Source organism: Hyperolius riggenbachi, chromosome 7, assembly GCF_040937935.1.
Source record: "Hyperolius riggenbachi isolate aHypRig1 chromosome 7, aHypRig1.pri, whole genome shotgun sequence".
NCBI classification, from domain to species: Eukaryota; Metazoa; Chordata; class Amphibia; order Anura; family Hyperoliidae; genus Hyperolius; species Hyperolius riggenbachi.
In genome coordinates this window covers 240,307,040-240,326,959 of record NC_090652.1, presented here as the reverse complement: position 1 = coordinate 240,326,959, position 19,920 = coordinate 240,307,040, and the positions used below count along the sequence as shown (strand labels likewise).

The 19,920-nt window shown below is 47.8% G+C and overlaps 1 protein-coding gene across 1 annotated transcript in view; it reads left to right on the top strand.

Moving 5' to 3' along the window:
• The first annotated feature begins 10,531 nt into the window (after nucleotides 1-10,531).
• The window catches only part of LOC137526151 (uncharacterized), a 38,150-nt gene continuing 28,761 nt past the window's right edge, over nucleotides 10,532-19,920 (top strand). The window contains exon 1 of the mRNA XM_068247371.1: nucleotides 10,532-10,813. Coding sequence (XP_068103472.1) covers nucleotides 10,532-10,813 — 282 coding nt within the window. The remainder of the gene's footprint in view (nucleotides 10,814-19,920) is intronic.

Here is a 19,920-nt window from a genome sequence, read left to right as displayed (position 1 = left end):
AACATCAGACATTGCACTCTATGCAATGTCTGATGTCGTGCGTGTCGGCCTCCTGCACGCGTTTCCAAAATGCGGCTGGAAACGCGTGCAGTGTGAACGGACTATAAAACACAATGCAAAGTACCAGTATGGGCTGCTGGCCGGGGGAGAGCACTCCTGTCTGCTTAGCCTGCCATGTGCAGCAGCAGCGCCCCTGACCACGTGCAGCTCAGTCTGCAGCCACCTGCATCCATATACAGCAGCCCTGTCCCTTTCAGCAGCCTCACTCACTACTATATTCCCCAGACTCACAATATATACACAGCCCTCCCATAGAACTGGCTCCTAACAGTGTCTATGTACATCAATAAGTCTTCTATAGCGGCCACACGGGGGAGCTCCGCACACAAGTTCCATGGACATTTTACAGTCCGGCCACAAGAGGGAGCTCCGCACACAATGTTGCCAGCTTACATACGCGATCCTGGTTCCTGGCCGCTCCGTGTGATGCCTCCAAGGGCGTAGGCGGGACTCTCCTCCTCGGCTGTGCAGAGCGGTGACTCGTCCACCTCCTCCGGCTGTCAGTGTCTCAACCGTGCTCTGTCTGCAGAGGGTATGTTTCCGGTCACCTCACCTGCTGCAGATGCCTCGCGCTTCCAGCTCATCCGGCCAGTGCTATATGTAATGTATGCAATAGCATTGCTGACTATACTGTAATATATATATGCTGTATATTAATAGAAGATTAATACTAGGCACAGCATATATTGTCAGGCTGTATAATGGTAAAGCACAGCTTTTATGCAATGATGTAACACTTGTTTCTGCAACTAGGTTTACAATCATTACCTTTGTGCTGTTATTGTGGACTTATCATTCTGGTGGACTATATTTACATTGATAACACAGTCCACTTCAGCTTATAGGAGGGCTATCTAATTCTGGGCTCACCTCCATCTCTTTACCTGAACTCTAGCAATCATTAGGGCTCTTTCACATCACAGAACGTGTGCAGGAACCAATTTCGTGCACGCATTATTACCTGCGGCGTGAACGTCGGGAAGTTGCGGTGCAACGCTCATTAGTGGCGGTAGTTCTAATTCACCCGACGGGAGAACGCCGAGGCTGGACGTTACAAAGCTCCCACATGTGTTACAGCGTATTTGCTCTGGAATGCTTTGTCTGATGTGAAAGTTAGCTCAAAAGTCAAATAGGCTTTCATGTTACCTCTCTAAACACAGCCAGGGAGCGGTCCGTCAAAACGCACAGTGCAGCTCCTAGTGTGAAAGAGCCCTTACTGGTTCAGCTGTATCACACTGCAGACCAAGTTGCACAGCTGCTGAGCCATAAAACATCACCTGCAATTCTTCTTAGGGCTCATTCACACTAAGTGCTGCGCTGTCAGTTTTGACACATTGCACATAGTGTGCCATCGACATGGTCTATGGACTTTCATGTTACTTTTCACCTTTTCACCGTACACATTTTCCCAATGGGTTCTATTGTGTTGCTGCTGGCAATGCCTGCGCTTTGAGACACCTCAATGTGCATTCCATGCAATTGAAACGCATGCACAAAATTGCATTCATGCATGTGTTCTGTAGTGTGAATGAGCCCTTAGCAATGATGCTGGGGAAATCATGTTTAACAGAGGCCTCCTGACCTGAATCTCGGGCCTGTCATCTGGCATACTGTGATCTTCTGGGCTGTGTCTGTAACCTGAGGTCTGTGTATGGGGCGATGCTGAGCGATATTATACCTGAGGTCTGTGTATGGGGCGATGCTGAGCGATATTATACCTGAGGTCTGTGTATGGGGCGATGCTGAGCGATATTATACCTGAGGTCTGTGTATGGGGCGATGCTGAGCGATATTATACCTGAGGTCTGTGTATGGGGCCATGCTGAGCGATATTATACCTGAGGTCTGTGTATGGGGCCATGCTGAGCGATATTATACATGAGGTCCGTGTATGGGGCGATGCTGAGCGATATTATACCTGAGGTCTGTGTATGGGGCGATGCTGAGCGATATTATACCTGAGGTCTGTGTATGGGGCCATGCTGAGCGATATTATACCTGAGGTCTGTGTATGGGGCGATGCTGAGCGATATTATACCTGAGGTCAGTGTATGGGGCCATGCTGAGCGATATTATACCTGAGGTCTGTGTATGGGGCCATGCTGAGCGATATTATACCTGAGGTCTGTGTATGGAGCGATACTGAGCGATATTATACCTGAGGTCTGTGTATGGGGCCATGCTGAGCGATATTATACCTGAGGTCTGTGTATGGGGCCATGCTGAGCGATATTATACCTGAGGTCGCTGTATGGGGCGATGCTGAGCGATATTATACCTGAGGTCTGTGTATGGGGCCATGCTGAGCGATATTATACCTGAGGTCTGTGTATGGGGTGATGCTGAGCGATATTATACCTGAGGTCTGTGTATGGGGCGATGCTGAGCGATATTATACCTGAGGTCTGTGTATGGGGCAATACTGAGCGATATTATACCTGAGGTCTGTGTATGGGGCAATACTGAGCGATATTATACCTGAGGTCTGTGTATAGGGCCATGCTGAGCGATATTATACCTGAGGTCTGTGTATGGGGCGATGCTGAGCGATATTATACCTGAGGTCTGTGTATGGGGCAATGCTGAGCGATATTATACCTGAGGTCTGTGTATAGGGCGCTACTGAGCGATATTATACCTGAGGTCTGTGTATGGGGCGATGCTGAGCAATATTATACCTGAGGTCTGTGTATGGGGCGATGCTGAGCGATATTATACCTGAGGTCTGTGTATGGGGCGATGCTGAGCAATATACCTGAGGTCTGTGTATGGGGCGATGCTGAGCGATATTATACCTGAGGTCTGTGTATGGGGCAATGCTGAGCGATATTATACCTGAGGTCTGTGTATAGGGCGCTACTGAGCGATATTATACCTGAGGTCTGTGTATGGGGCGATGCTGAGCAATATTATACCTGAGGTCTGTGTATGGGGCGATGCTGAGCGATATTATACCTGAGGTCTGTGTATGGGGCGATGCTCAGCCATATTATGGTGCAGTTTGGGAAGGGGAGGTGGGGAGTTTAGCTGGCAGTGTGTAGGGCTGGCTCATATTCCACAAGGTGGCTGCTATGGCTTCGATATGCTGAAGCTATGTACACACATGCGAGAAATGTCACCCATAAGAGATCGAGAAACAATCCCTCGGGCAATAATTCGGGGAATGATGTTGTACAGACATGCCTCTAGACTTGAGGCCAGCAATGTGCTCTGTTGCTATGGAGGAGGGCAGAGGGGACGACAATCTGCGTATGACGGAGGCGCTTTAATTAGTGGGTGGGGCTAGTAAAAAGCATTGTGAATGGTTGTGCTTGGGCATCGGGGATCATTAAAAATCCTACCGGACGGAACTTTACTGTTGCCCGAGCAATAGCGATCTGCGGCCTCTGCACACACATAATGATCATCAGTTGAAACTGAAACAGCGGATAACGACAGACGCATGTGTGTCCCCATTCACCTCTATCCCCCTCTGTTCTCTCCTAAATGCCAGCAGGAGCTGCTTCAGGGTTGGCAGGCACTAGACCCGGCGCTGCCAGGCCTAACGCTTGTGCACTGCTGCTGACCCAGATCAGCTTTTGCTGGCTCCTAGGAGAGAGCAGAGGGGGATGGAAGTGAATGTGGAGGGGGGGGGGGGCAGTGGGCATGAGGACTACTCACTGTACCTGCTTCAATTCTGATTGGCCAATTTTACTACTTCCATGCAGTATGAGGTTTGAGGCTTAAGTGCCTCTTTAAAGGACTTACGAGGCGAAATTAAGAAAAAAAGTTAATCACCTGCCTCATCTTTTAAGGCACGGAGGACGCTGTCCGCACCCTCCGTGCCGATCTGCCGGGTCCCCCCGCTCATTAGCCCCCCGGGCCGGCTGCCGACCCCACGGCCCGGGTCGGGCTCTCCTGCCTCTCGTAAAATGGCCGCTTGCTCTGGCCGCGGCTGCATAGCGTGGATCGGGGGGGATGGCCCTAGAGCTGCGCAGCCGCACTCGCGGCTATGCGGACTGCTCAGCCGCAGCCAGAGCAAGCGGCCATTTTACGAGAGGCAGGAGAGCTCGACCCGGGCCGTGGGGTCGGCAGCCGGCCCGGGGGGCTAATGAGCGTTGGGACCCGGCGGATCGGCACAGAGGGCGCGGACGGCGTCCTCCGTGCCTTAAAAGATGAGGCAGGTCATTAACTTTTTTTCTTAACTTCGCCTCGTAAGTCCTTTAACCTCCCTGGCGGTAAGCCCGAGCTGAGCTCGGGCTATGCCGCACAGGGGGAGATCTCAGCCCCTGGTGTGGCGATTTACAAGCTGTAAAGTGCTGTGCACGCAGCCAACACTTTGCTAGCCGCGCGCACAGCTTGATCGCCGCCGCTGTGCGGCGATCGGCCGCACGCAGCGGCTGAAGAGGGCCCCCGCCAGAGCCCTGCGCTGCCCGGATCAATGAGTTCCGGGCAGCGCTATGGGCTGGATCGGGTGTGCCTGACGTCAGGACGTCGGCTGACGTCCATGACGTCATCCCGATCGTCGCCATGGCGACAGAAGAAGCCAAACAGGGGAACGCGTTCCCCTGTTTGCAATAGATGCCGGCGACGATCGGACTAGAGGGCCACATGCGCCCTCTAGTGGTGTTTCATGTAGCTACCACTCTGGTAGCTTTACATGAAACAAAATTTTTTTTTTTTAAAAAAAAGGATTTTTTCAATTTGGAAAAAAAAAAATTAACCGCCAGGGAGGTTAAAGCAGATCCGAGATAAAAAACTAACTATAACAAGTAACTTGTCTATATATCTTATCTAAAGTTTAGATAGTTTACACAGCATATCTAGCTGCAAACAGGTTCAAACGTTTATGATTATTTATTCCTGTGATACAATGAGGGCAGCCATGTTCTGTTTGTCACATTGTCACAGGCTAAGGGCTGGAGATGCTATCAGCTTGCCTGTGTGTAAATGTAGTCCCCTCTCCTCCTCCATCCTCCCCTCTGCCTCTGAAATCAATGGCTAGTAACAACCTCCTCCTCCTCCTGCCCAGACTGAGCTCCCATAAGCCCTTGCTACAGTGCCAAGGCACAATAGGAGCTGTGGGCGAGGCCTGTTTAGTTTTAGGGAATTTAGAGTATTAAAACAAAACAAAAAAAGTATTTGGCTTGAGGAATGCCCCATAAACTATATGAAAGGAACACAATTATGCAATGAGTAAAAGTTTATCTCGGATCCACGTTAAGTTTTGGGTAGGTTGGAAAATGAGAAGCGCCTTTAAAGACCCTTGATGTAACAGAAAATGAGAGAATGTATCTAGGTTCCAGCAACTGAAAATTTCAAATGCAAATAAACTTTTTTATTGTTGATTGTGTCCTCACTTTTATAACAGTCCGGTATAACAGGGAGGTAGAGTGTGTAATATGAAGCTGCTGTAGCCCCCTTCTGGTTACTTATATTTTATTTAGGCTAATTTCACACCAGGACGTTGCGTTAGAGGTTAAGGTTAAGGTCGCATAACGTCCCCCTAACGGAACGCCTGGTGGTGCTGGATCTGGACGTCAGAGTGAGCCGCGTTGTGCAGCTCACTCTGGCGTCAGTGATGCCGTGATGCGCACTCTTGTGCGCATGCGGCATCACGTGGTCCCGCCGGCCAATCGCCGCACAGAGCGGCTGCTCCAGGAAGTAAACACTGCAAGTCATAACGTGCAGTGAATATTAATTAGCCATGTGCCTGGCCGCTCTCCGCTCCTCCCCCACATTACTGAGCATGTGCAAGCAGTCTAACGCGGCTCAGCCGCGTCCAAAGTACTGCATGCAGTACGTTGTCTTGTGACGCAGCATTACAATGTAACGCAACGTCCGCACTGTGAACAGCCCCATTGATTTTTCATTACTGTGCGGTGGGCTGCGTTACAGGCTGCTCTAACGTGCGCCTGTAACGTCCCACTGTGAAACCAGCCTTAGTAACTTCAGATCCAGATAGACATCTGCTGATGGTTGTGTAGCCTTAGGGCTTCTTTCCATTGAAGCGCAGAGCCCAGTGGCTACACGTCACACTCGGCGGATGAGCGGGGCTTGCGACGGGCTAAAGCACCCCGAAATGCAGCAAACCATGAGCGATTCAGCGCTGAATCACCGTGCATGAATGGTAATGGCAGACAGTGCAGTCTATGCACTGTCTGCTGTCCCTGCGATTGCATTTCCATAAGTGTACATAAAAGTGCACTATATGGAAACGAGCCCTTATTTTGTATTTAGTGCCAGTAGAGAGGGTTAGCACACAGCTGACTTCCATGCATCCAGATTTGCTTGCCAATGCTGTCCCTTTCTTCTGTATCAATACAAATGTCTCTAAATATCTGTTTTTGCCTAGAAAAAGTGTGATCACCTGACCAGCCTCCTCTTCTTCCCCCTACCCTAGACCGCTTCGCAATGTTCATCCCACTAGCATTCTGGGACATACAAATCTGCCATGGAACTCTATGGGGCTCTACATCATTACCTTTGGATGCAGCCCCTGGCTCACAAGAAACAAGATACACGGAGGACAACATTATCTCTGAGAAAAAAAAGGTATGAAAGACCATCTTTGAGTAAAACAAAGCAGAAAAAAATGAATACCTTAAAGGGAACCTTAACTGCCGTGGGAAAATAAATTCACTTACCTGGGGGCTTTCCCAAGCCTCCTGCAGCCGTCCTGTGCCCGCGCCGGTCCTTCGGTGCCCTCCGGTCTCCCTCCGCCGCTAAGTTTCGATTTCGGACGACTGCCAGTTGTCCTCGGGCCTCTTCCGCATTCCTCGTCGTAAACTGCAGTAAAGCGCGTCCGCATGACGCCAAACGTGTCATCGCATGACGCCAAACGCGTCATGCGGACGCGCTTTACTGCAGTTTACGACGAGGAATGCGGAAGAGGCCCGAGGACGACTGGCAGTCGTCCGAAATCGAAACTTAGCGGCGGAGGGAGACCGGAGGGCACCGAAGGACCGGCGCGGGCACAGGACGGCTGCAGGAGGCTTGGGAAAGCCCCCAGGTAAGTGAATTTATTTTCCCACGGCAGTTAAGGTTCCCTTTAAGGCCCCTGTTTCCCTTAGGGTTTTTTTGTGTCTGACTTCACATGCAGTGATGCTCAAATCCGGATCCAGAAGGCATCCGGATAGTTCTATCCGAATATCTCCCCGTTAACTGTGCGGGGGGGTCAATCTTACCTGTCTGATGTCTTCTCTGGTCCGTCCCTCGGTGCCTCCCACGATGCGGTCCAAGCGGCGGTCACGTGATTACAAACACGTCCTCCTTCCGGGTTGAAGGAGGAAGTGTTTGTAATCACGTGACGCGTGTGGAACGCATCGTGCGAGGCACCGAGGGACGGACGAAAAGGACTTCAGACAGATAAGATTGACCCCCCCCCCCCGCACAGGTTTACTGGGAGATATCCAGATAGCAACTATCCGGGCATCTCCCGGATCCGGATTTGAGCAGCACTGTTCACATGCACACATCTAAATTCAGAATTGCAGCCTATTGAAATCAATGGGCTGCTTCACAATTTGTGTGCATGAAGAAAAACAGAAGCACTGCTTTTCTTCTTTCTCTGCCTGAAAGAGGTAATATTGTATTATGCAACTAAAAGTGCCCATACATCAGGCTATTTGGCGGTCCATTGACCAACCAATCTGATTATTATCGAATTGGTTGAAAATCGGTGCCATCAAGTGCAGACCCAATCGATGATACAACCAATTTAAGACCGAAAGTTGGTTGCTCGGGTATGCGGCGGTATGGCGGCCGATTTTGAAATGAGCACGAAACCCCCGCCGCTGCCGCCTTAATGTATAAATGTGCCCACCTGTGTGTGCATTTTTACATTACCTGTCCTGTAGCAGCCTCCTCACGGTGTCTGTAACCTCCGGGTGGCCTCCGTACACGCCACCAGCGCACAGCGTGCAACGCCAGACACTATGCGCCAGTGGCGTGTACAGAGAGCCGCTTGGACGTTACGGACACTGCGCAGAGGCTGCTACAGGACAGGTAATGTATAAATGCACACACTGGGGGGGCACATTTATACATTAGGGGGGCAGCGGCTGGGCGGACGCGGTGGGCACAGCCGATTCCCTTAAGATTTCATGCTTAAAGAGAACCCGAGGTGTGTTTAAAGAATGTTATCTGCATACAGAGGCTGGATCTGCCTATACAGCCCAGCCTCTGTTGCTATCCCAAACCCCACTAAGGTCCCCCTGCACTCTGCAATCCCTCATAAATCACAGCCGTGCTGTGAGGCTGTGTTTACATCTGTAGTGTCAGTCTCAGCTGCTCCCCCGCCTCCTGCATAGCTTTGGTCCCTGCCCCCGTCCCTTCCCTCCAATCAGCAGGGAGGGAAGGGATGCAGGCGGGGACTGGAGTTCTGCAGGAGGCGGGGAGAGCAGCAGACTGACACTATAGAGATAAACAAAGCCAGCTCTGACAAGCTGTTTGTCAGCAGCTTGGCTGTGATTTATGAGGGATTGCAGAGTGCAGGGGGACCTTAGGGGGATTTGGGATAGCAACAGAGGCTGGGCTGTATAGGCAGATCCAGCCTCTGTATGCAGATAATATTCTTCAAACCCACCTCGGGTTCTCTTTAAATCGGACGGGAATTGGCCTGCAGTATATGGGCAGCTTTGGTTAACAGACAAATTTATCTAATCAAATTCGATTAGAGTTAAATTTGTCTTTGTCGAACCTGCCCATGATCTCCTGATATATGGGCACCTTAACAGTTTTTCTCCAGTCAGGACCCAGTGAGACTACTGATAAGGAATTACAGCCATAAACTACTTTACTCTAGGAAGCCCAGTTCTCTGCCAGGAGAGGATAGAAATATAAAAAGGTCAATATTTCATAGTGGCTGAATAGAGCACTAGTGGCTGGATAGTGTACTGGTTAAGGGCACTGCCTTTGACATGGGAGACCAGGGTTTGAATCCTGGCTAGGGTCAGTACCTATTCAGTAAGGAGTTCAAGGCAAGACTCCCTAACACTGCAGGGTGGCCTCTTGAATGCTTCCCAGTGGCTGCAGCTCTTGAGCGCTTAGAGTCTGAAAGGAGAAAAGCGCTATATAAATGTTCGGTTTATTATTATATATTTCAGCACTCTGAGGCACAGAGACAGACTGTTACATTCAGCTGAGACAAAACAATAAATACGCTTTCTTTAAGTTTTTAAAAATAGAACACAAAACCGTGGGATATCTAAAAGTCATTTTACCTCTTCACTTAAGTGGCACTTTAAATGACTGGTAGCGTGTCCCTTGAATAACATCAGTATGTCCTGCAAATCAGGTGATTAAGGGCCCTTTTCCACGAGCAGTTGATAAGCATTGAAAAGCGCGCATTTCAGCCGCTTGTGGAAAAGGGCCTTGAAGGAAACCTAAAGCAAAAAGAAAACGGTTTCACTTCTACCAACAGCCTGCAGCTGCCCTGTGCTCGTGCCGTGATCCTGCCATGCTCCAGTCACCCGCAGTGCCGCAGCTGGATTCACAGGCCCGGTCTACGCACCACCTGATTGCATCCCCATGGATTTGTGTAGTATGGGAAAATCTATACTTCATATGCACAGAGCAAAGCAACCAGCATTGTTTACAAGGAAATAAATATGGCAGCCTCCATGTGCTGCTTTTATCATAATTTAGGCTTCGTCTTTTAATGGCGCCCAAATTACTGGCTGAGCGCTGCTATAGCCGTAATTCACATGGCACCTATTGCAGCTCCCAAATCTCCAGTGCTGTTCTTGCCTGATTACCCCTGAGACTGATCCCCGTCCATCCAGGAAACTGCATACTGCATTAGAGGACCCTTTGTTTCTCATAAATCTACCCCCTTCGGGTCCCGAACCAGCTGCAGAGTGAACTCACCAGTCCGGCGACACGCTCCTCCATCAGTCCATGCGCTGCTGTCTTCCTCTCTGCAGGGGCCCCTCTGCACCGTGACCTGGCGGTATGTTGTTATGTAATAATATGCCATGAAGAGGCAGCTAGAGGAAAGACGGGAGCACACATACTGACGGAGGAGCGAGCCGGCCGGACAGGGGAGTTCACTTTGCAGCTGATCACTCTGCAGAGTACAAGAAAGTTGGGGAGACCTGGGGGTGTGGCAGCGGGCTCAGGGGCCCTTAGCTTTACCCTATGAAAATGCCAGCTCTGGGTTTGTGAGGCAGAACCTGAATTTTGCAGAAGCTAAACCGATATGGGAGCTGCAGAGTTACACTGCCGGCAGATAACGCATCTTAATTGTACAGTTGTTCTGCACTCTCTATTAGTCGCTGTGCATTTTCCTGCACATTTGTATGTATTGGGCCATAATGCATAAAAAGTACATGCAGCAGTGCGTTATGAAAAGCTTTTATTTAAAGGGATGCTGAGCAGTCGTAAAAAATTAAATTAGTACTTACCTGGGGCTTCCTCCAGCCCACCATAGGCTGCAAGGTCCCCCGGTGTCCTACTGGCTCCTCTCCCAGCCCTGCTGGTGGCTCTGGTAATGGCGACTTTTGGGCTGAAAGTTGTCCGTATACTTCCAGGAAGACCATGCTCTGCGTCCTCACGCCAGCCGCTACGCATCATCACGCTGGCCGGAGTGACAGTCTTGCGTCAGACTGTAACATTGGCCGTCATGCTGACGCGGAACGTGAACTTCCTGGAAATATATGGACATCTTTCAGCCCAAAAGTCACCGTTAACGGAGCCACCAGCAGGACTGGGAGAGGAGCCAAGAGGACCCTGGGGGACCTCGCAGCCTACGGTGGGCTGGAGGAAGCCCCAGGTAAGTACCAATTTCATTTTTAATTCAGGGTCCCTTTAAAACCACATAGATGCAGGGCTGGTTTACAATGAATCAGCTGCTTTCAGCTATATCGCAATGTACAATTAATGCTCAGTGCAGGTAAAGGAATTTTCCATGTTTCCCTAAAGCCCGGTACACACTTTCAATCTTGATTGGCCAATCACTGACCAATTTTATCATCTCCATGTAGTATGAGTTTCAACAGATATTGAAAACTACAAACAGATTGGGTAGGTAATCTCTCATTACTACATCAATTTGGTCAAATTGGTCAGTGATTGGTCAATCATAATTGAAAGTGTGTACCTGGCAGTTTACATCTATGCATTGCAGCAGGCCTGGTTTTTGGTAGCCACTCCCATCCTCAGCTGAACTTTTTTCCCAAATTCTAATTGAGAATCACTTCCATTTCAGCCATGGCAGCTATCATACCTATTTAAGCGCTGGAGCTTGGTCACTCGTGGCCTAGGTCACTTGTGCCATTTAAAGGGACTCCGAGCAGTGCAGAAACTATGGAAAGATGCATATCATTTTAAAGCTCTCTTTCTCCTCTTTCCAATGATATATAAACCACCACCCTACGTCTTTTAGTTTTCGCTATTTTCGCGATCGAAATTGCCGCGGCTGCGATTTCGATCGCGAAAATAGAGAAAACTAAAAGGTGTAGGGCAACGATTTAGGTGAAAGAGGAGAAAGAGAGCTTTAAAATGATATCCATCAAGCCATAGTTATATTGTATTACACAGGACGACACTTTCCCCAGTGTCAGCAGCTCCATTCTGCTGAATGCAGCTGCTGACTTTGACAAAAAGTCGCCCTGAGTAATACAATATAACTATGGAAAGATGGATATCATTTTAAAGCTCTCTTTCTCCTCTTTCTGACGACACCTAAATTGTTGCCCTACGCCTTTTAGTTTTCTCTATTTTCGCGATTGAAATCGCGGCCGCTGCAAATTCAATCGCGAAAATAGCGAAAGCTAAAAGGCGTAGGGTGGTGGTTTATATATCATTGGAAAGAGGAGAAAGAGAGCTTTAAAATGATGTGCATCTTTCCATAATTTCTGCACTGCTCGGAGTCCCTTTAATTCCTAAGTGCCATTTATTACAAAGTCCTTTACAACTTACCACGAATTTACCAAGACTTCACCCAGAATTTGAAACAGGATTCAACAGCCACAGGACTCTGCTGGAAACTACTACTCTGCATCCACAACTGCCTCCAATGCTATTGCTAAAAATGCCACTGCTGGACATATGTTGCACAGCCAAGTACACTCTGCTTTTTCATTTACACAGGTTTGCTTGCACTAACTGCATACTCATATAAACTGTTTAGGATTTACTGCAGTGCTTTGCTGAACACCGGCTATCAGCAATGAGCAGAAACACTACCCACCATAGCACCCCAAGTGTGAACTGGCCCTTAAGAGAACTTGATTTGTGATTACAAATTGTTGCAACCTGCAGAGTAGAACTCAGGGGTGTATTTAAAATGATTTAAATACACCCCCAAATTCCAATAATGGCCTCCTCCTCCCCATAGCCATACCAATCCTCACCAAAAAGGTACAAAGCATAGAAACGCAAACAAAACAAAAAAAAGATGCAGACCAACAATTGTAATTTTGGAAAATACCAATTGCACTAGCAAAAACCCGGCAATGCAATTTACATGTTCATCACCGTGCTGTTGCTAAGGGCAAAATGTGAATGATACAATTGTTTAATCGTGCTTAAAAAAAGGGCCCTAATTAGTTAATCTCCATTTAAGATAGTTTATTATATTCTTTGTTTAACAGAGTCCTTTGACTAATCCAGTTGGCTAAAAATAAATCACATTTTGGCCAATGGGATTGTAAGCCGGCCCACCATGGTAAGGTAGACTCTATTAGGGCAGGTTAGGGAATGGGAGTGAGAGAGGAATAGGGGATAGCGTTTTGGAGAGGGAAGATGGGGATAGGTTGTCTTAAGGGGTACCACTCTTACACCCTCAAGTGCAAAGTCGGGGAACACAACGACCACCTGATAAATAATTGGGATCCAGCTGGTCCCCCTTAGGCCGGGTTCAACACTGGGATCGCAAAAGGCAAATCGCAATCGCCTATGGAGTGTAATTGCATTTCTACCAAGCAATTGTGGCTCCATGTTACAGTGATTGCGTTTTTCGGTCTCATTCCAGAGAATGAGAATGGCGTTCTAACTGCCAGCAAAATGTTGCACGCAGTGCACTTTTGCGATATACGCACATCACAGGCACTGCAAGGATTTACCGCAGTGCTTTGCTGAATACCGGCTATCAGCAAAGAGCAGAAAAACTACTTTTTAAACACCCCAAGTGTGAACTGGCCCTTAACCTCCTCAGCGGTATGGACGACTATACACGTCCATCACCGCCGGAGGTCGCCGCTCAGGCCCTGCTGGGCCGATTTGAGCGAAATAAAAAGCAGCACACGCAGCCACTTTGCCAGCCGCGTGTGCTGCCTGATCGCCGCCGCTCTGCGGCGATCCGCCGCGAGCAGCGGCGAAAGAGGGTCCCCCCAGCCGCCCGAGCCCTGCGCAGCCGGAACAAAAGTTCCGGCCAGCGCTAAGGGCTGGATCGGAGGCGGTTGACGTCAGGACGTTGGCTGACGTCCATGACGTCACTCCGCTCGTCGCTATGGCGACGATGTAAGCAAAACAAGGAAGGTTGCTCATTGCGGCCTTCCTTGTTTATTCTGGGCGCCGGAGGCGATCGGAAGAACGCCTCCGGAGCGCCCTCTAGTGGGCTTTCATGCAGCCAACTTTCAGTTGGCTGCATGAAACAGTTTTTCTTTAATTAAAAAAAAACCCTCCCGCAGCCGCCCTGGCGATCTTAATAGACCACCAGGGAGGTTAAGAGAACTTTATTGGTGATTACAAATTGTTGCAACCTGCAGAGTAGAACTCAGGGGCATATTTAAAATGATTTAAATATACCCCCAAATTCTAATAATGGCCTCCTCCTCCCCATAGCCATACCAATCCTCACCAAAAAAGTACAAAGCATAGAAACGCAAACAAAACAAAAAAAGATGCAGGCCAACAATTGTAATTCTGGAAACTACCAATTGCACTAGCAAAAACCCGGCAATGCAATTTACATGTTCATCGCCGTGCTGTTGCTATTGGCAAAATGGTAACGATACAATTTTTAAATCGAAACGTGCTTAATAAAAAAGGGCCCTAATTGGTTAATCTCCATCTAAGATACTTTATTATATTCTTTTTTTTTACAGAGTCCTTTGGCTAATCCAGTTGGCTAAAACTAAATCACATTTTGGCTAATAGGATTGTAAGCCGGCCCACCATGGTAAGGTAGACTCTATTAGGGCGGGTTAGGGAATGGGAGTGAGAGAGGAATAGGGGATAGCGTTTTGGAGAGGGAAGATGGGGATAGGTGGTCTTAAGGGGTACCACTCTTACACCATCAAGTGCAAAGTCGGGGAACACAACAACCACCTGATAAATAATTGGGATCCAGCTGGTCCCCCTTAGGCCGGGATCAACACTGGGATCGCAAAAGGCAAATCGCAATCAACTATGGAGTATAATTGCATTTCTACCAAGCAATTGTGGCTCCATGTTACAGTGATTGCATTTTTCGATCTCATTCCAGAGAATGAGAATGGCGTTCTAACTGCCAGCAAAATGTTGCACGCTGTGCACTTTTGGGATATACGCACATCACAGGCACTGCAAGGATTTACCGTAGTGCTTTGCTGAATAACGGCTATCAGCAAAGAGCAGAAAAACTACTTATTAAAGCACCCCAAGTGTGAACTGGCCCTTAAGAGAACTTTATTGGTGATTACAAATTGTTGCAACCTGCAGAGTAGAACTCAGGGGCATATTTAAAATGATTTAAATATACCCCCAAATTCTAATAATGGCCTCCTCCTCCCCATAGCCATACCAATCCTCACCAAAAAGGTACAAAGCATAGAAACGCAAACAAAACAAAAAAAGATGCAGGCCAACATTAGTAATTCTGGAAACTATCAATTGCACTAGCAAAAACCCGGCAATGCAAGTTACATGTTCATCGCCGTGCTGTTGCTATTGGCAAAATGGGAACGATACAATTTTAAAATCGAAACGTGCTTAATAAAAAAGGGCCCTAATTGGTTAATCTCCATCTAAGATAGTTTATTATATTCTTTTTTTTAACAGAGTCCTTTGGCTAATCCAGTTGGCTAAAACTAAATCACATTTTGGCTAATAGGATTGTAAGCCGGCCCACCATGGTAAGGTAGACTCTATTAGGGCGGGTTAGGGAATGGGAGTGAGAGAGGAATAGGGGATAGCGTTTTGGAGAGGGAAGATGGGGATAGGTGGTCTTAAGGGGTACCACTCTTACACCATCAAGTGCAAAGTCGGGGAACACAACAACCACCTGATAAATAATTGGGTTGCAGCTGGTCCCCCTTAGGCCGGGTTCAACACTGGGATCGCAAAAGGCAAATCGCAATCACCTATGGAGTGTAATTGCATTTCTACCAAGCAATTGTGGCTCCATATTACAGTGATTGCGTTTTTCGGTCTCATTCCAGAGAATGAGAATGGCGTTCTAACTGCCAGCAAAATGTTGCACGCAGTGCACTTTTGCGATATACGCACATCACAGGCACTGCAAGGATTTACCGCAGTGCTTTGCTGAATACCGGCTATCAGCAAAGAGCAGAAAAACTACTTATTAAAGCACCCCAAGTGTGAACTGGCCCTTAAGAGAACTTTATTGGTGATTACAAATGGTTGCAACCTGCAGAGTAGAACTCAGGGGCATATTTAAAATGATTTAAATATACCCCCAAATTCTAATAATGGCCTCCTCCTCCCCATAGCCATACCAATCCTCACCAAAAAAGTACAAAGCATAGAAACGCAAACAAAACAAAAAAAGATGCAGGCCAACAATTGTAATTCTGGAAAATACAATTGCACTAGCAAAAACGCGGCAATGCAAGTGACATGTTCATCGCCGTGCTGTTGCTATTGGTAAAATGGGAACGATACAATTTTTAAATCGAAACGTGCTTAATAAAAAAGGGCCCTAATTGGTTAATCTAATTGGTTATATTCTTTTTTTAACAGTGTCCTTTGGCTAATCCAGTTGGCTAAAACTAAATCACATTTTGGCCAATAGGATTGTAAGCCGGCCCACCATGGTAAGGTAGACTCTATTAGGGCGGGTTAGGGAATGGGAGTGAGAGAGGAATAGGGGATAGCGTTTTGGAGAGGGAAGATGGGGATAGGTGGTCTTAAGGGGTACCACTCTTACACCATCAAGTGCAACGTCGGGGAACACAACAACCACCTGATAAATAATTGGGATCCAGCTGGTCCCCCTTAGGCGTGGTTCAACACTGGGATCGCAAAAGGCAAATCGCAATCACCTATGGAGTGTAATTGCATTTCTACCAAGCAATTGTGGCTCCATGTTACAGTGATTGCGTTTTTCGGTCTCATTCCAGTGAATGAGAATGGCATTCTAACTGCCAGCAAAATGTTGCACGCAGTGCACTTTTGCGATATACGCACATCACAGGCACTGCAAGAATTTATCGCAGTGCTTTGCTGAATACCGGCTATCAGCAAAGAGCAGAAAAACTACTTACTAAAGCACCCCAAGTGTGAACTGGCCCTTAAGAGAACTTTATTGGTGATTACAAATTGTTGCAACCTGCAGAGTAGAACTCAGGGGCATATTTAAAATGATTTAAATATACCCCCAAATTCTAATAATGGCCTCCTCCTCCCCATAGCCATACCAATCCTCACCAAAAAGGTACAAAGCATAGAAACGCAAACAAAACAAAAAAAGATGCAGGCCAACAATTGTAATTCTGGAAACTACCAATTGCACTAGCAAAAACCTGGCAATGCAATTTACATGTTCATCGCCGTGCTGTTGCTATCGGCAAAATGGGAACGATACAATTTTTAAATCGAAACGTGCTTAATAAAAAAGGGCCCTAATTAGTTAATCTCCATCTAAGATAGTTTATTATTTTTTTAACAGAGTCCTTTGGCTAATCCAGTTGGCTAAAACTAAATCACATTTTGGCCAATAGGATTGTAAGCCGGCCCACCATGGTAAGGTAGACTCTATTAGGGCGGGTTAGGGAATAGGAGTGAGAGAGGAATAGGGGATAGCGTTTTGGAGAGGGAAGATGGGGATAGGTGGTCTTAAGGGGTACCACTCTTACACCATCAAGTGCAAAGTCGGGGAACACAACGACCACCTGATAAATAATTGGGATCCAGCTGGTCCCCCTTATGCCGGGTTCAACACTGGGATCGCAAAATGCAAATCGCAATCACCCATGGAGTGTAATTGCATTTCTACCAAGCAATTGTGGCTCCATGTTACGTGATTGCGTTTTTCGGTCTCATTCCAGAGAATGAGAATGGCGTTCTAACTGCCAGCAAAATGTTGCACACTGTGCACTTTTGCGATATACGCACATCACAGGCACTGCAAGGATTTACCGCAGTGCTTTGCTGAATACCGGCTATCAGCAAAGAGCAGAAAAACTACTTATTAAAGCACCCCAAGTGTGAACTGGCCCTTAATGGCCCATACTCACGGGCGAGAAATGTGGCCTGTCGCCAGCACACGTGAGCGTGTGGGCGACAGGCCGGCGACAGCTTCTCGCCAGGTCCCTCCGCGTACACACGCGGAAGAGGGACCAGCGGCAAGGCGGAAGCTGTCGCTGACGTTTCTCCTCCCCCCGCCGGAAGCTCCATGTACCTACATGGAGGTTGCTGTCGCTAGTCCGCGTACTCACGTGGACTAGCGACAGTTGCGGCGGGGGGGCAGCGGCGACTGTCGCCATGCGATTGAAAGTTTCAATCGCATGGCGACATGAGCGGCAGGCGACAGTTCGGGGTGCGCGCGTGTGCGACGGCCCATACTCACGGGCGACCTGTCGCCGCAACACGCGCGCGCCGCGTGTTGAGGCGACAAAAGTCCCTCGTGAGTATGGGCCATTAGAGAACTTTATTGGTGATTACAAATTGTTGCAACCTGCAGAGTAGAACTCAGGGGCATATTTAAAATGATTTAAATATACCCCCAAATTCTAATAATGGCCTCCTCCTCCCCATAGCCATACCAATCCTCACCAAAAAAGTACAAAGCATAGAAACGCAAACAAAACAAAAAAAGATGCAGGCCAACAATTGTAATTCTGGAAAATACAATTGCACTAGCAAAAACGCGGCAATGCAAGTGACATGTTCATCGCCGTGCTGTTGCTATTGGTAAAATGGGAACGATACAATTTTTAAATCGAAACGTGCTTAATAAAAAAGGGCCCTAATTGGTTAATCTAATTGGTTATATTCTTTTTTTAACAGTGTCCTTTGGCTAATCCAGTTGGCTAAAACTAAATCACATTTTGGCCAATAGGATTGTAAGCCGGCCCACCATGGTAAGGTAGACTCTATTAGGGCGGGTTAGGGAATGGGAGTGAGAGAGGAATAGGGGATAGCGTTTTGGAGAGGGAAGATGGGGATAGGTGGTCTTAAGGGGTACCACTCTTACACCATCAAGTGCAACGTCGGGGAACACAACAACCACCTGATAAATAATTGGGATCCAGCTGGTCCCCCTTAGGCGTGGTTCAACACTGGGATCGCAAAAGGCAAATCGCAATCACCTATGGAGTGTAATTGCATTTCTACCAAGCAATTGTGGCTCCATGTTACAGTGATTGCGTTTTTCGGTCTCATTCCAGTGAATGAGAATGGCATTCTAACTGCCAGCAAAATGTTGCACGCAGTGCACTTTTGCGATATACGCACATCACAGGCACTGCAAGAATTTATCGCAGTGCTTTGCTGAATACCGGCTATCAGCAAAGAGCAGAAAAACTACTTACTAAAGCACCCCAAGTGTGAACTGGCCCTTAAGAGAACTTTATTGGTGATTACAAATTGTTGCAACCTGCAGAGTAGAACTCAGGGGCATATTTAAAATGATTTAAATATACCCCCAAATTCTAATAATGGCCTCCTCCTCCCCATAGCCATACCAATCCTCACCAAAAAGGTACAAAGCATAGAAACGCAAACAAAACAAAAAAAGATGCAGGCCAACAATTGTAATTCTGGAAACTACCAATTGCACTAGCAAAAACCTGGCAATGCAATTTACATGTTCATCGCCGTGCTGTTGCTATCGGCAAAATGGGAACGATACAATTTTTAAATCGAAACGTGCTTAATAAAAAAGGGCCCTAATTAGTTAATCTCCATCTAAGATAGTTTATTATTTTTTTAACAGAGTCCTTTGGCTAATCCAGTTGGCTAAAACTAAATCACATTTTGGCCAATAGGATTGTAAGCCGGCCCACCATGGTAAGGTAGACTCTATTAGGGCGGGTTAGGGAATAGGAGTGAGAGAGGAATAGGGGATAGCGTTTTGGAGAGGGAAGATGGGGATAGGTGGTCTTAAGGGGTACCACTCTTACACCATCAAGTGCAAAGTCGGGGAACACAACGACCACCTGATAAATAATTGGGATCCAGCTGGTCCCCCTTATGCCGGGTTCAACACTGGGATCGCAAAATGCAAATCGCAATCACCCATGGAGTGTAATTGCATTTCTACCAAGCAATTGTGGCTCCATGTTACGTGATTGCGTTTTTCGGTCTCATTCCAGAGAATGAGAATGGCGTTCTAACTGCCAGCAAAATGTTGCACACTGTGCACTTTTGCGATATACGCACATCACAGGCACTGCAAGGATTTACCGCAGTGCTTTGCTGAATACCGGCTATCAGCAAAGAGCAGAAAAACTACTTATTAAAGCACCCCAAGTGTGAACTGGCCCTTAATGGCCCATACTCACGGGCGAGAAATGTGGCCTGTCGCCAGCACACGTGAGCGTGTGGGCGACAGGCCGGCGACAGCTTCTCGCCAGGTCCCTCCGCGTACACACGCGGAAGAGGGACCAGCGGCAAGGCGGAAGCTGTCGCTGACGTTTCTCCTCCCCCCGCCGGAAGCTCCATGTACCTACATGGAGGTTGCTGTCGCTAGTCCGCGTACTCACGTGGACTAGC